The sequence below is a fragment of the Populus alba genome, chromosome 11, assembly GCF_005239225.2.
Source record: "Populus alba chromosome 11, ASM523922v2, whole genome shotgun sequence".
NCBI lineage: Eukaryota > Viridiplantae > Streptophyta > Magnoliopsida > Malpighiales > Salicaceae > Populus > Populus alba.
This window is the reverse complement of record NC_133294.1, coordinates 23,276,502-23,293,806: the sequence shown is the minus strand read 5'-3', so window position 1 is coordinate 23,293,806 and position 17,305 is coordinate 23,276,502. Positions and strand designations below refer to the sequence as shown.

General features: G+C 35.7%; 2 protein-coding genes across 2 annotated transcripts; both read left to right on the top strand.

Moving 5' to 3' along the window:
• The first annotated feature begins 232 nt into the window (after window positions 1–232).
• Window positions 233–5,070, top strand: LOC118029423 (probable WRKY transcription factor 2). The gene is given in 8 exon segments (XM_035033302.2): window positions 233–336; window positions 1,098–1,612; window positions 2,730–2,881; window positions 2,883–2,907; window positions 3,161–3,170; window positions 3,173–3,989; window positions 4,086–4,244; window positions 4,362–5,070. Coding segments are annotated over 7 exon segments (2,166 nt in total). The 5' UTR covers window positions 233–336; window positions 1,098–1,162; the 3' UTR covers window positions 4,915–5,070.
• Window positions 5,071–9,698: 4,628 nt separating this feature from the next.
• Window positions 9,699–14,802, top strand: LOC118029422 (uncharacterized protein At4g26450). Its single transcript, XM_035033299.2, has 5 exons — window positions 9,699–10,162; window positions 10,521–12,416; window positions 12,589–12,778; window positions 13,081–13,135; window positions 14,473–14,802. Exons 2-5 carry the CDS (start codon window positions 10,567–10,569, stop codon window positions 14,526–14,528), a joined length of 2,151 nt encoding a protein of 716 aa, XP_034889190.1. The 5' UTR covers window positions 9,699–10,162; window positions 10,521–10,566; the 3' UTR covers window positions 14,529–14,802.
• The last annotated feature ends 2,503 nt before the right edge of the window (window positions 14,803–17,305 follow it).

Sequence of the window (17,305 nt, the reverse complement as noted above, 5' to 3'; positions counted from 1 at the left end):
AATCAATAAACATCATCATATCATTTTTGAGCTAAAACAAAACAGATAGGAAGCTGTGTTTTTTTATATATTTATTGAAAAAACAGAAGTGGGTCATTCCCATCTCTATTGAATTTAATAGAGAAGTGATCAAAGGAACCAGAGGTTGGTGCTGGTGGTGGGTCTTTGTCCCAAGATATCATCATCTTAGCCTTGACTCCATAATCAATCAGGTAATCTTTTTTAATTAATCCCCCCCCCCTCTCTTTTTCATTTGTTTTGCACCTCTCAAATTTTGAAACTTTCTTTCCTTTATTATCGTATGTCTGACATCTATAACTTCCCTGCCAATTTAAGGTACTCACCTTCAGCTTCATAATTGAATTCACCTCTGGAGTTTAAATCTTGAAACTTTTTTTTGGGGGGTGTTTTCTGGTCTTCAAAATCTTCCTTGTTTTGCTTTCTTTGGTTAATTATCAAATGCCTAATTAGATCTTGATACGAGATATTTAAGCTTAGATATTATGCATTTCTATATTTTTTTTTTCCTCAACAAAACATCATCAAATTGAGAATGTTGTCTTTCATCTTCTATTTGTAATGTTATAGTAATGGTTGCTCCTTTTTGACATCGAACAAGAATGGAAACCAGCTTGGTCATTATGACTGCCTATTTGTCCTTTTTGCTTACCTTTTACCCCCTAATAAATGTTCAGTCGAAATCGGAAATCAGGCTGAGTTGGGTTTAATTGACGAATAACCTCCTACTGGCGAAGTTGATGCTTTATTGCTCAATCTCTTTTGGATAACTTGAGAGTACATTGCTTGGTTTTGATTTTTGATTTTGTGTTGTTTTCCAGTTTTTGTAAACTCATCTCAAGCAAACCCAACCATTCGGTTGCAGTTTGTTGAATGGAAGTTTTGGTTTTGTAGCTTGACTATAACAAGAATTTGGTTGAAACTTGTATCCTTTTTCGACCCTTTCTCTACCAATATGTCCTTTGCAACTAAAAGATTCAAATTTATGGCTCTTCTCCTGGCATGTTTGTGATTCTTTCAACTCCCGGGACTCGTATTTGATTGAATCTTGTAGTGATACGTTTGCTTAAACCTTTCAGGAACTTAGCCGTCCCCAACTCCTTCACTAATATTTGCTGTAGACCGTGTGCCAAGATTTTGAAACATGGCTGGGATTGATGATAATGTTGCTGTAATTGGTGATTGGGTACCTCCTAGTCCAAGTCCAAGAGCTTTTTTCTCAGCAATGGTAGGTGATGATATTAACTCAAGAACAATCCCAGAATCTCCTGGGGAGAAAAGAAATGAAGGGCTCTATCTGGGACAACCAGAGCAGATGACAACAGGAAATTCTGAGAAAGAGGATGGAGCACAAACTAGTGGTGTTCAGTTGACTGAATTAGGTACATTTTCTGAGCAAAAATCAAACTTTCGTGGAGGTCTTGTTGAAAGAATTGCAGCCAGAGCTGGATTTAATGCGCCGCGGTTGAATACAGAAAGTATCAGGTCTACTGAAAGTTCTATGAACCCTGAGATTAGGTCGCCTTATTTGACAATACCACCTGGTTTCAGCCCGACAACCTTGCTGGAATCTCCAGTTTTCCTTTCAAATTTGGTAAGTTTTAGAATCTTGAAATTCTTACATGCTGTCCAGTTGGCCCTTGGCCTTCAAGAGAGAGATTGTCAAGACACCTTTGAAAAAAAAAAAGAAAAAAAAAAAGGAATCTGAGAAGATAGTAGCAAGTTGCAATCATCTCATAATTCAAGTTAAATCAGAATAACAGGAAACTGAATCCAATGACGGAACTTAAATGTGGAAAGTAAATGCCAGATTGTTGGGCTAAGGTTTTCATTCTGGTTAAGCTTCGATCAATTAGAGCTCAATCAAATATAAGCATAACTTCTAGTTCTGATTTCTATATCTATTGCCTAAATACATTGTTCTCATTCTGGGGTGGTTGCTTTCTTCTTTCCCCTCTTCTTCACATCTTGGCGAACTAGGACCCCAATTTGTAGATTTTTAGTTGCTTATATAAGTTGTAAGAAATCACTTGAAGATATTTAGAATCAGAAAATGTTTTCTGAAGAAAGTTCTGTGATTCATAATTTTAGCTCATCTTCTTATTTTTCTCTGTTTATTCAAGCTGATCTCATCAGGTTTGATGGGGTTGCGGGATATTTTGGCTGTGTTGACTGATTCCTCGTACACTGAAATTACATGCAACGAATCGAGGGCATGCAATAGCTTGGTGATGTAATGTTTTTTATAGATGATAATATTAAGCCAAATGCAGAAGATTAATTTTGTACTCCTGCTCCAAAACTATGGAGACCTTACCTTGCAAGTACCGTTATGATGTTGCTGCTGTAAATGACATTAGTATTACACAACTTGAGTTGATTTGGAAACAGGTTGACAGGCAATGGATTAAATATCTGTGCACCTGAACATGTGTAGAGCTGCCATGGAGAAATGTTGATAAAAAAAAAAAAAAAGGAGCTCTGTTTGATATTCTGAAGTCAAATAATTTGGTCCAAGGCTGCTTGATTTGGTGATAACCATTGTTTGAGGCTAACTCAGTAGTATGTTGATTGTCGAAATCTTTTCTAACACAGTAGTATCTTGATTGTCGAAATCTTTTCTTTTGCCAAGATCAATATTGTATTACATTAATAGTGCATTGAAAGATCAAACAGTTTTTTTTATTGAGCTTTTCTATGTCGTTCCTCAGGCACAGCCATCTCCAACAACTGGAAAATTTTCTTTTTTTCCAAATGGGAACTCCACAGTGGGCTCTGACCCTCCTGATAAAAGTAAAGAAACTTTCTTTGACAACATTGATTCATCTTCATTTGCGTTCAAGCCTATGGGAGAATCTAGTTCTTTTTTTCCTTGGTGGAACAAGCAAGGTAATTGCACCTGGCAGTCTTGCCTTTTATATTATTTGTTTGGAGTAAAAGGAAAAAAAATACACTGCACACACAAGTGTGTGAGAGACATGCTCATGCTAGTTATCATGTTTCATTTAGAATGTTTTAAATACTGAAGATCTGCCTTACTTGATGAAAGAAGGGTTTGTGGTATAAATAGGTAAATAATATGCGCATCTTAGGTTTAAATTTTGCCTTCTGCATATAAATAGCTTCAGCCACTTTTCTACAGCAATCGTTTCCGGTATTGATGTTTCTGTTCACTCTGAGAATGCTTTTCAGTCCCATGGTGTGGAACCCGCCAAAGCTCAGTTTGAGAGTAGAAACAGCCTCCATTTCCGAGCAGAATTCTCCAAATTGACTACTGAAAAGGATAGTGGAGGTTTTAGTGTAGCAGATCAGAGGACCTTTGACACTGTTGGTGGCAACGCTGAGCATTCTTCCCCTCTTGCTGAGCAACAAGATGAAGAAGGAGATCAAGGAGCCAGTGGAGATTCAATGGCTGCTGGAGGCACACCATCTGAGGATGGATATAATTGGAGAAAATATGGGCAGAAACAAGTAAAAGGCAGTGAGTATCCACGGAGTTATTACAAGTGCACGCATCCAAATTGCACAGTTAAGAAGAAAGTGGAACGTTCTCATGAGGGCCATATAACAGAGATCATATATAAGGGGGCACATAACCATCCCAAGCCACCACTCAACCGGAGGTCAGCCACTGGATCAATGGATACACAACTGGATACTCCTGAACAAGCTGGGCCACAGGTTGGTGCTGTTAATGATTCGGTTTGGGCAGGTACACAAAAAGGAACTGCTGCAGGAACTCCTGATTGGAGGAATGACAATGTCGAGGTTTCCTCTTCAGCATCTGGGGGCCTAGGCCCTGAATTCGGGAATCCATATTCCTCGGTACAGGGTCAGAGCGGAACTCCCTTTGAGTCCGCTGATGCTGTGGATGCCTCGTCTACCTTTTCAAATGATGAAGATGATGACCGGGCTACACATGGCAGTGTGGGTTACGATGGTGAAGGAGAAGAATCTGAGTCCAAGAGAAGGTTCCCACTCCATTTCTCTGTTTCTCAATGCATTCCCATCACCTTTTATGACATTTTTATAGGCACAAGATGTACTCATGTTGTCTAACATCTCAGGAAAGTTGAAACATATGCAACCGAAATGAGTGGAGCCACCAGAGCAATTCGTGAGCCTAGAGTTGTGGTCCAGACAACCAGTGAGGTGGATATCCTTGACGATGGATATCGCTGGAGAAAGTATGGACAGAAAGTTGTTAAAGGAAATCCAAATCCTAGGTAGTTAAATCAACATTGGGGAAGCACCTCTAGTTAAATGAATAGTTTCTTGTGCATGAAGGAATGAATTGTTGACCATTTGAAATTGAAAAATCGGGCGGGTGATCTTTCTTGCAGGAGTTACTACAAGTGCACTAGCGCAGGCTGCACGGTGAGAAAGCATGTGGAGAGGGCATCGCATGACCTTAAGTCGGTGATCACTACGTATGAGGGGAAGCACAATCATGATGTCCCTGCTGCTCGCAATAGCAACCATGTCAACTCTGGCACCTCTAATGCCACACCATCCCAAGCTGGCGTCGCCGTTCAAACCCATGTTCACAGACCTGAGGCATCCCAAGTTCACAACAGCATGACTAGTAGATTTGAGAGGCCTCCTGCATTTGGGTCCTTCAGGCAGCAGCCGGGGCCTCCGGCTGGCTTCTCATTTGGAATGAATCAACCTGGGTTTGCCAATATGGGAATGGCTGGGTTAGGTCCAGGGCAACCAAGGATGCCAGTTATGCCCATGCATCCATACCTAGCACAGCAACGTGCAGTGAATGAAATGGGGTTGATGATGCCGAAAGGAGAAGCAAAGGTGGAGCCAGTGACTGAAGCTAATATGAGCCTGTCCTCCAACAATCCAGCAGTGTATCACCACATAATGAGTAGGCTGCCTCAGATGTAAAATTTTTAATTTCTCTAATATCTTATCAAAACGTTTATTTGTTAATTGTTGTTATGATTTTTGTCGTTGTTACAAGGAAAATAGGAACATATACTCCTATCTATCTATATATTATATAGAAAAGGGCAAATGCCACAAGTTATTTGTGTTCCCTCCTCCTGATGCTTGTATGAAAAATTAAACCATGTGATATCCGTATCCATGTGATTTTATTCTTTATACGTTATGTATTTCACTATTAAAATAATTTAAAGCCAGGCCCAGAAAATGCTAAATACATTAAGAGAAATAATGAATGCTTACGAATTGGAGACTTGCATGTAACCTTCACTTGCTGCCAATCAGTGAGCAAAAAGTGGATTGCATTTTTAATTAATTAATTAATTTTGGGGTAAGAGAAAACTGGCAGGTGTTTCTTTAATACTGGAGAAGTTAAATTAATTATTGAAGAGTGTTATAAAAGGAGCACGAATGAAATTGAGAAAAGTGGTATTATTCGAGGATGGAAATGCCACAACATTACAGGTATACAGTATTGTAAATTTGTTGGTCTGTCTAAAATTTGAAAAAAAAAATTCTTAATAAGAAGATTTTTTTTTTATCAAATTAAAACCTAATTATTCTAATATCAAATCATAAAAATAAAAAAAGAACTATCTTTTTATATAATAACAGGAATATATTTTACGTATAAAAGTAAAGAAAATAATTTTTATGATATTTTTGAAATATAAGCTAAGTTCTAATAGATAATTATAAACTAATTATAATATTAATGAGTGATTTTTGTATTTTTTAAAGTATGATAAAAATACAATTTTTATTTTTTATAAAAAAATATGAATGAAAACTTTAGAATTTGACAATATGCATACAAACAAAACATATTTTTATATTTTTAAAAAAATAAAGGTATTTTTTTATTTTTTGAATTGTTTTTTGAAATTTCAGAAAAAATCAATTATTTTTAATATTAGGTTTGTTATCATATAAGTCTAAAGTTCAATATTAAATAAAATTGATGGAAAAACATGTGAAGAACTTGAAAATAATTTTTTTTTAAAATTTCTGGAAACTATTTTGGGACTTGTTTGTTAAAACAAAAAAATAAGAATAAACTAAAACTAAGGGAAAGGCACTAGGCACTATAATTTATTTGACAAACACTTTCCTTAGCCTAACAGTTGGGCTTGTTGGGTCGAGGCCAAAAATCAGCCCGTTTTGATTGGGTCTACAGACGGCCCGACTACTTCTTATTTTTTTAGTAGGGCTGGGCTGGAAGGAAGATCCAGCCCCTTTTTATTCTCTTCGCAGAACGTGAATTAATCAACGTTCTGCGTGCACCAGAAATAATACCTGAAGGAGGGAAGAAGGAAGAGGGTTACATAGCCGAGAGGGAGTGTTGCATGGCTGGAGACTCTGTCGTGATGAAGGTGGCTCACGGTGGATATGCTCATGGTTGCTGAAGCTATCGTCGTTGCTGGTCCTGGAAGTGCAACTTTAGCGCTGTCGACAGAAGGCAGTGATTTTGGTTGAGTGTTGTTGCTGGCCTTGATGGGAATAAATAAAAAAAAGGGTCTGCTAGCCGGTGGATTCTATGATGGGTGGGCTGTGCTTTTGGTTGACGATGAGAGCCGCTGGATGCTGCTGGAAGGAGGGGCTTCCACTGTTGCTCAGGATTGAAGAGAAGATGTCTTTGGTTGCAGCTGCTATGGTTGAGGAATAAAAGGGAGGTCGTTTGCGGTGGTGAGCATGCTGGTGGCGAGCTTGAGGGAGATTACGGTGCTGCTTCTGAAAGGGTGGCTGGCCTTTAGTGCTGGACCGGGAAGAAGTTGCTGGTGCGGGAGGCTCACGAGCAGCTGCTTCAATGGAGGAATGAAAATTAGGAGAAGATGACAATGGATACTGCGCGCTAAGGAAGATCTTCCATTGTTTCTCAAAATGCAGAGGAGATGAAGGCTGAAGGTTGGTGATGAGCTGCTGGGATGGAGACTCTGCTCACGTTTGTAGCTCCTGGAGTGGCTGAGGAGGTCATGGTGGTGCTGTGGAGGGGTTGTGATGATTCGAGGGCTGTTTCTTGGTTGGTTTCAGGCTGGAAAGCATAAGGAAAAGGGCTGTTGGAGGCAGTATTCGTGTCAGTGCTTCTCTCTTCACTGATTCAGTTAGGGTTTTGTGGGATTTTTATAAAAGTAATAATAAGGTTTTGGGGTTGATAGTTTAATGAGATCTAGACCTTTGATGCAGGAGAATAGATCTCAGTTATTTATTAGAGCCAAGAGCAAAAAGCCTGTTCTGCAACTAACAAAGGGAATACCAAGGCTATTTATGCTGGCAATATAATGCTGAGTATTGTTTTTGATAGAAAATCTTAGATGTTTTTGGTACCATTAAAGCTGGGATTTTAGCTTAGAATATAAGTTGGTATAAGATTTGTGAGGAATGGTGAAGGGACGATACAGAAATTAGGATTGAAAAATGAGTATTTGCATCTTATTCTTTTATTTAAAGGTAAAAAGATAATGAATAATAAAATTATGGTATTTTTTTATTTGATCATTGTACCTTTAGCACTTTGCAATAGAGCCCTTGACCATTTATATATATATTTTTTAATTTGCCTCTTGATTTCATTGATTTTAATCTCTAAAGTCTCGTGTATTTTACAAGTGGATGCTTGATTTTGAGTTTCTTTAATATGGTTTTTAATTGAACTTTGTATTTCAAATTTCTTTCAACTAAGCTTCTAATTGCATCGATTTAGCTTTTCAAAATTTCATTTGTGCCTCTAATCTTCCAATTTTTACCAATTGATTCGGATTATGCCAGCTCCAGACTTGATTTTTTTTTTAATTGAGTCCTTAATTGAATCCACAAAACCCATTATAAATTTCATTAAGTCCTTAAACTTAATCAATTCTTCCAATTTTTTTAACTTTCAAGCTTAATTTTTTTCTCTTCAATTAAATACTTGAATAAGTCAATTAAACATGTATAAGTTTGGATTTCAACCTCAATTTTCTTTTTTTTTTTTCATCTCATCTTGTCAAAATCTTCCAATCTTGTTATTCATGTAGTATTTTGATCTTTTGCAGCTCAAAGGCTTATCTCTTTGTGTCTATAAAATATTTTTGAATTTTAAATTTAAATTTTTTGGATTTTTTGAATGAGTATTTTTTATGAAATAATTTTTTAGGGTTCAAAATTGGATTATGATATTATTCAAAGGACAAAACTGTAAGTTAACTATTGCAATGAATAGTTTTGTGTCTGTGTGTATACTATTCCTTACAGCGTTTAGGCTACGCATTTTATTGTTTTTGTTAATATAGCTAGCCATTTGACTTGCATTCCGCCACGGATCAAATATATGTTTTTTTACCAAGAAAATTATACATGCAGGCCTTTTCAATACATTTCTATACACAAAAGCATTCAAAGTGTAAATCAAAAACTTTATGTATACATGTAGTCAAATAAATAAATAAAACCATGTGTGCTAATAAATGAAGAAAAACAATCATTAACAATAAATGGAGTTGGAAAATAAAAAATTAAGAGACATATATAAATGCAAAAATATTTAACTTCACAACACATGCTTTTAACCCGGTTGTTTTTAATGACTTTGTTTATCAAAATCAAATTTTATTTAATCAAACAATAATAAAAATAGATACATATGAAATTGATTAAGTGAAATAAAAAAGAAAAAAAATAATATGTAATGTTATACATATTATAAATATTATAAAAAATAAATATTTTATATTCATATAAAACATAAAAAGAAAATTTTATAGATGAATTAGAATAATTTGTTCAAAATTAAATGCGTACAAAATAATTAATAAATAATCAGTAATTTGAAAAATTTAAATAAACAAAATAAAAGAGAGAATAATTATTCATTTAAATCTAAATTAAAATTTTATTTAAAAAAATACAGAAAAAAGTTATAAATATACAAAAAGAGGAAAAGGCCAAGCACCGCTAGTTAGGCTGAAAATCATAATTAAATTAATATTAATATATTAAAATAATTTGAAAATATTAAAAAATTATAAATTAAAAAATATTAACTTTTTTTTAAAATATTTTTAAATCACACAAAGATGTGTGCGACTGTCGGAAAGCAGGAAAAATAGAATTAGCAAAAGGTAGGTCTAAATCTCCCTTTTTGTTAATGGAAAGAGAGAACCTTATCACGACAACCCACCCATTTCTCACCTTCTCTTGTTTTGTTTTGTCATCACACGTCCCTCCCGCCCCTTGTAATTTCTCTGCCAACCTTTGCCTCATCCTCTCTAATAATAATTAATTTTACAATTCCCGAGGTTCAACTCATTAGCTTTTATCTTCTAGAAATCACACAAATTTTAGAATTTTTAAAAATTTATATATTTATTAATTTTAAAATTTATAAAATTAATTGAGGTTTATATAATCTAGTCCGAATATCTATACTAATAAAAAAAATATTATTTACCAAATTACACTCAAAATTCCCATGTAAACAATAAATCATTGTTTATAGCAATAAACTCAGCTTAAAAAAAAAAAAAAAAAAAAACGGAGTGTAGTCACATGCACAAACACACAGCTAGTATTTTTACCTGCTAGTGCTTCTTCTGGACAGGTTGAGACAGTCATGTCATGTGTCTCACTCACCATCTCTATTCATAAGTAGGAGGTGGAGAGGAAGGCGCGTGAACACGTGCCAGAGCATGGAGGTGGGAAAACAAATAATCACTCTCATTCTTTTCCTTTTTAATTTAATCTTACTCTATTTTTTGTAAAATTAATGAGTAAAAGAGAAGAAAAATCTGAAAACCGAACGCCAACAATCCAAAAGCCGCACCCCATCACCAGACAGGCAGGAAGGGAAAGGAAAGAACCAAAAAAGGGTTAAATGTATTCGTTAAGTAGAGTTACTACAAAGTATGTGTAAACATTTCCTTGTTAGAAAGAAGGGAAAGCTACAAACTTGTGAATTGTGATCGATTTGACCTTAAAGTTCTTCCCTTTTATTTATACAGCGGAGAAATTATTCTACCACTTCGAGGATTTTTATTCTTATATAGTTAGTATTTCTCTGACATGGTGTAGATGATGATGATGATGATGATGAGATGTTGATGTGGGGGCCATAAATCTGCACTACTGGATCTCCAAACCCTAATTACCTCATCTCTGGATCTTCTCTTGGACAATTACACTGTACCTCTCTTAATAGCAAAACACAAGAAAGGTCAGATTTTTAGACAATATCCCCCTCGTTATACTGGATTTGCTTCATATTTTGACCATTTTCATCTGTTGACCTCAACAAATGTACTGTTGTTATGATTGATGTTACTTTTTGATTGTTAAGTACCTGCCCTTTTCTTCTGCAATATTATTTCTTTCTGGTTTTTTCTCCATCTCCTTACAGTATGTGATTAACATGAAAAAGATTTGAACTTTTCTGTGGATTCCCTATTCGAGGATAGATTGGTTGCTTGCTTACTACTTGAAGCTATATAATCACCTGCTACTTGTGTTGTGTTTGCTGTTATGGGTTTTCAATTTTGTGAGGATTGATTGATTGATTGATTGCATGCTTGTAGGTTTTATAAGCATTTCACTTGGATACGTAGTACCAGAAGGAGAAACATGCATGCTAGGCATAGAAGTCCTGGAAATGGATACAGGTCAGGTTCCATGGGGGTGGGAATGGGTGCATCCAGAATATCCCCAGATAATTCTGCTAGAGGTCATGGTTTTTACAATTCCGAATATAGAAGCTTCAATAACCGTGGCTTTGCCCATGGCCAGGGCCATCCCAAATCTTTTCGTCAGCCACCGCCACAGAAAGGCAATATTTTAATGGAAGCTGGTAGGCTTGCAGCTGAGTATTTAGCTTCCAAGGGATTGTTACCTCAGAGTGCACTTTCTGGTAAATGGCAGAATGGTAGTTTCAAAAGGCAAGCAGGGGATTATCAGGACTTTAGGCAACAAGAAGACCTTATGCAGGAGGGCCGAACATCTGCCCATTCTCGGCTAGGGAGTGGTGCTTCTGATGCTGGGTTGGGCAGGAGAAGATACCCTGATGACTTCAATCTGAGGAATCATGTGAAGGGAAGGAGGAGAGGAGAGCATTACCGGGGTTACAGCTCAGAGTGGGGTAGAGAATATGGGAGGAGGGGGTCATTGTCAGATAGGAATAGAATGTCTCCTGACACAGAGGAGAATGATACAGTTTCTGGACACTGCGAAGAGCAGCAAGTTAGCAATGATGTTGGAGATGGAATGGAGAAATCTGGTCAGAGTGGGGTGGCACCAGAAAGTGAAGAAACTGCTGATATAGAATCAGGACCGAGTAAGTACAGCTATCCAAATGAAACTGGCTCCAGGGCAAGTTCTTTTAGTGTTCTGAAAGAAGAGACTGATGGTGAACCCTCCAAGGGCTCTGGTGACCCAGCAAAAGTAAATCTGGGGAACAAGGGTATGAAGGATAACAATTATGATTATGAAATTGAGAAACAGATTGTTCCAGAGGATTTACCTATCCAGCAGAGTGATGCAGAGAGTGATCTCTTGGGCAAGGATGGATCTGATTTACTAACATTGAGCAAGTTTGCCAATGTGCCAACGAAAATGCGCTCTGCATTGTCATGTAGGTCCTCCAGGGTTGATCAAGTTCCCAATAATGAAGAGGAAGGCACGTCTGATAATGGGCTTACAATGTCAAGATCCAATGTCTCCACAACTGATGTGAATGCAACACATGATTCAAATTGTCCCAACTCCGAAATAATTAAAGTAGCTGTTGTCCAGCCTGCCAAGGATGCTGATGAAGAAGGCCCTGAATATGGTGCTGTGCAAGGAAAATGTGTGAGGTCTCATTCTTTTTCAGATGGAGCTTTTATGCATGACAATGAACAGGAATCTAGTCTAGGACTTTCAGGTTTTGGAAGGTCCACCTCAGTCAAGGAGCGAGGTGAGAAACGAGCTGCTGAAAGCAGTGGTATTGGCGAGGCAGCCAAAAAACCAAGGGAATGGCTTCCATCCTTGGCTATCACCGCTGATGAGCATTTGCACCGCACTGATTTAAGTGAAAATACTGGGAGGGCTTCACCTGATCAGCAGGTGACTATGGCTGTGGCTGCTACCCAAGACAGTTACATTAGTAATTGTCAATTTCCGAGGATTGCTGGTGAACCAGGCTTCAAGTATGCTGAAGAGAAACAGCTGTTTCCTAGTTCATTTAAAATCGTTGATCTTAATCTCATGGAAACATCTGATATAAATGAAACTCATTGTAGCGATCCAGTTCTCACATACCCATCTATTATGACAACCAAAAGAGAAGCACCACAGGTTGACATTGATTTGTCAATAAGTAATTCCAATGTGTCCGGTGAATATGCTAGACATATGAGTTATGGCAAGCAGGTTCAAATAATTGATCTAGAGAATGATTGCACCCTGGAAGACAAGGACTTTGATAATTCACAAAGAAAGTACGTCCCTCTTATAATCACTCTCTCTCTCTCAACACTTCTACATTTCTCAACTTGTCAAAGAATAATGCCAAATACCTTGCATGTTTCTGATGTCAAGAAGCTTACTTCATTATTATATGTCCTGGATGTGGTTTTTCTCTACATGATCTTAACTTGTCCATTCTCTCAGGATGGAGACTGCATTTACTGGGCCAGAAGGTTTTCCTAGCCTTTCACAGAATACTGGTGATATCACTGATGTTCAGGTCAATTATGATGGCCTTATGCTCGCAGAGTTTCTCAACAATCTCTCAAATTGTACCTCAGTACCAGATAACATAACTCCGCTACAAAATGAAATGGACCTTGACAATGGAGAGGTACTATAGAAGTAGCTTATTTGTCTGAATAGAACATGAAAACCTAGTAGCCTTTTTTTAATTAAAAAAGGTCTGAAAGAATTTGATGATGTATTCATTTGGCTGCTTCATGTTGTATGCATTCCATCCGCATTCCTATTAATTGCTTCATTAAATGTATAATTCTATGCAATATGATATCATGTTATATATGTGGCACTTGGTTTTAGAAATCATATTTTTGGTAGTGGAAGAAAGCTAAATAAATACATTCCCTTTGTATAGTTGATGAATAACTCACTTAGTATTACTGATTGTTTCAGGGGACTCTTGGTGATGATGACTCGATTTATATGTCCCTGGGAGAAATACCATTAAGTATGCCACATATTTAACTTCTTGGTTTGATTTCTTATAAATCTAGAGTTTGTGGTTGATTTGCCTAATTCTGGTGTTTAATCGCATGCTAATAGGCTGTACAAATGCATATTTACCATTATTAACCATTGAGGTATATTTGGTGATGGTTTTTAACATAATCGTGAAACATGTTTTTTGACAATAAGATGTGCATGGAGATCTATAGATATGTAATTTATTCCAACAAAAAAGGCTCCATTTGGATCTCAAAAGCACATATGTTGGAAAAGGAAAGGATTATAAACAAACTTCTTCCCCTGGCATCTTTAATAATTTTCTGACCTTTCTGAGACTTGACATTCAAATGAAAGCTGAAGTCTTTTACCAAAAACCTTATGTGCAGTCTAACTAAAGTATAAATTTAATAAAAGATAGGATTGGGGAGTGGTAAATCATGATGTTGCCTTAACTTGATTTGCCTTGAAATTGTTTGAAATGAAAAATTGATTATTGATAAATTTAAGTGCACTCCAGGGTGACCGATAGCCTATAAACTATGTTTTCCTCCAAATTTTTAGTCTCTATCATAACTGCTTTCACTGAGAGCACTTTATTTTCCAGTCTACTCTAGATCAGAATAATCATTTACTTGGAAATTTGCTCATCTATGATTTTACATGTCTCCATCAAATTTTGCCCATATCATGGAGATGCAGCTATATGAGATTTGGACGAGTTTATTTCAGTTGCATTACTGTTTTCATCATAGAAATTGAAACAGTAGTAATCTTATCGTTTTCTCCTTCAACAAGCAAATTAATGATATTAGTGACTGTTGAAAGCAATGCAACGAGGATTTCAATGTAAATCTGTGAGGCTGAATTAGGGTCTTAATAAATCTGGCATGCAGCTAGAATATTATTTCAGCTGGCAACAGAAAATATAATAGGCATACATTGAGTTTCAAGAGCAAGTTTACAACATTGATGCTCTTTGAACGTCATATATGTGATGTCTATATGAAATTAACCATTGAATAGCTCGTCCTTTTAGTTCAGTATTATTCATTTCCATGGCTAGGGGAATCCAGATTTCAGGGCATAGCAGAACTGTTTGTTCAAATAAGAAGTCAGTAATCCTTATGAGCGTGCTAAATCATATTCATTGATGCTGTATTGGTAGTTGATTCTCACTCATTGTTATAATCAATTAACACAACCATTTTGTTTTAACTTGCATGTTACTGGTGTTCTTGGGTGAATAAATAGATTATCAATTTAGCGGTCAATATTTTTCAGCATCTTATCTGAGCACTCCTTTTCTGCTCAACTAATTCTCTTAATATTTTCTTGTAGGCTTCATACCTGCCTGGGAACCGCCAGCCCCTCAGGAGTATGAGAAGCCCTTTTGATCCTTCATTTCCTTGAATCAGAATAGACTACTTCTTGGTATGCTTACTATTGGTCATTGGGGAATTACTAGCTCATACTTGCCACTGTCCTTTATTTTGTTTCCCCACTATTTTGCTTAGGAAGGAAGCAGCAATGTCTTTCCTGGTAGGACTTTTAGGGACGGTGAATGCTTTTCTTTTTATTTGGATGCTGTTTTTGTTCATTATATGGTTAAAAGAGGTTTGTCATATCTGCTTAAAGGTGATCAAGAAATCAATTTGCCCTTTGTCTTCATTTATTAACTTGGGTTCTCATGTCCTTAAAAAGTATCGCATAGATAAACTTTTAACGCAGATTCTTCTGATTTGAATGTGCATCTTGCATTTGCAGTCTAGGCTCTTACTTTGATTTCAGTTCTCCTCAAAAGGGGTACTTAGTAGTGAATATTGCTTCCGATTCCTTTTGACTTCTCAACTTTTGGCTGTCTGAATAAAGTCATGGTGTACAACACTCTTCAAATAACCTGATGCATTTATCATATTTGATGTAGCTTTCAAATGGCAAACAACAACTTGACATGTGACGTTTGACATTGAATAAGAGATTGTATTGGTTTTGTGTTCAACTTATTTTGAAATGCCTACAAGCAAAAAATAGTTTCTCGTAGTTTTAAAGAGACCTGCTATAACATTAATTTGCTTCCTAGTTTCCAATTGACTTTTTGTTGAGAGCCTTGCTTTTGTTTTCAAAGCTGTTTCCATAGAAATCATGTGGTTTATTGCATCTCCACCTAGTTTTAAATCTGCTCCGGTGCTCATGTTGCGTCATCCAACGCCGGTTGCAAGTTGTCTTGGGAGAAATGCCACCTCCCAATTATAGATGCATAGAAGGACGATGCCTTTACGATATAGGATGGTCATGGAGGCATTCTCTCTTGGAAAAAGCATTTCAGTTATAAATTATTTTTTGTTTTTAAATAATCACGTGCCGACCACTTGCTTTGCATTGATTTACATGGTACCATTCACCTGTATATCACTCCTCTTTCCATCTCATCAAATCTCCATAAAAGATCAAACTTTAAAAGAACCTGCTGAAGAACAAAGGTAGTAGTAATTCCTACGCCAAAGCAGCCTGAGCCCTACCTGTTGTGTTTTTTGATTTGATAGTTCTGTATTTACATGTAAACGGAGTTGTCTGATGATTCCGAGAGATGGGATTCATTATATCTACATTCAAAATGGTTAAAAGTGCGTCCTATAGAAATATCAATGCTAAGAACATCAGTGAATCCGTAAGAGGAAACTATGGTTGGTGAATTGGCTCTGGCAGCTATGGAAATGGCTGGCTTATCCCAAAATGGAAATTGAACAGGCTTGGATGAAGGTTAGAAAAAAGGATTGTTTTCATTCTCCCCAATAAAAATCACTCTTTAATTGCTGAGAACTACACTGAAATGGTAACGTATCAATGACCTTTCTTCATCTGCACCCAATCCTCTTGTATACTCCAGGATCATTCACTCATTTAGCTGACGGAAGGCTGGTAGAGTCTTATTACATCTACCTAGCTACAGCTCCTGGTTGTAGTTGTTGATGTCGAAAGTTCCCCTTATGCATGCTGGCATTAAGCTTGACGGGTCTTTGACTATTTTACTTGATGGCATTGATTTGCTCTGTCAATCTAACAAATTCATGGCTGATGAGATTTGGCAAATCACCTGCTAGTATCAATGATTTGTTTTTTTTTTTTTTTCAATATTGAAGCTGCTGCAAAAATTGCTTTTGTACAAGAACTGTGCAAGTGGCCTAGCTAGCTAGTTCTAGGTTAGGAGACAGGCATGTATAGTCTCTGGATAGATGAGTCCAATATATGGAAATCTGAATATTTCTCATGATTGTCTATTGTCCTCCTTAATACTTAGATGTATTTTATTTTTTTATGGATGTTTTTTTTTTATATACATGCTTGTGATTATTTTTTAAAATATTTTTTATTTTAAAATATTTTAAAATAATATTATTTTATTTTTAAAAATTATTTTTAAAATTAACGTGTCAAAACGATTCAAAACACAAAAAAAATTAATTTTTAAAGCAAACAACACCTAAAAAAGACAATTTCTACTAATTTAATAAAGCAAATACATAAAAGAATTATCGTATATTTTTTTGTAGTCTTTGTTTATGGTAATGTATATCCTATAGACGTTCGTGGTTAAAATATTATTTGTTAAAATTTTAATTTTTTTTATAAAATTAATTTTTATATGTGTTTTTGTATTATTTTGATGTGTTGATATCAAAAATAAATTTTAAAAAATAAAAACAACATTATTGAATTTTTAAACAAAAAATATTTTAAAAAATAATCATTACTGAAATATCAAACACATCAATTTATGTTATTTATGCAAACCACATCAAATTTTTAACACCTCTTTGCATAAAGTTTCAATGTTAATTATTTTTCAAAATGTTTAATTTTAATTACATAGTTTTAACAAACTAGATAGGAAAGAAAATATAAATAACTAAGAAAATAAATATATTTTTTTCTAAAAATAAATGATAATGATGGATGGTTTTATTAATAATAATGCCAACTTAAACATGCAAATCAAATAGATGTGAGTTTATTTTATTTTATGTTTAAAGGAGGGTGGAAAATAGAATAAGCTTAATGTATTAATTGAGTTGAAGAATTACATACACTTGTGTCGGTATGTGTGTGTGTGTGTGTTCACATTATCTGGATTGGTTTTCTTAGAGGAAAAAAAAAAAAACATGAAACTCGT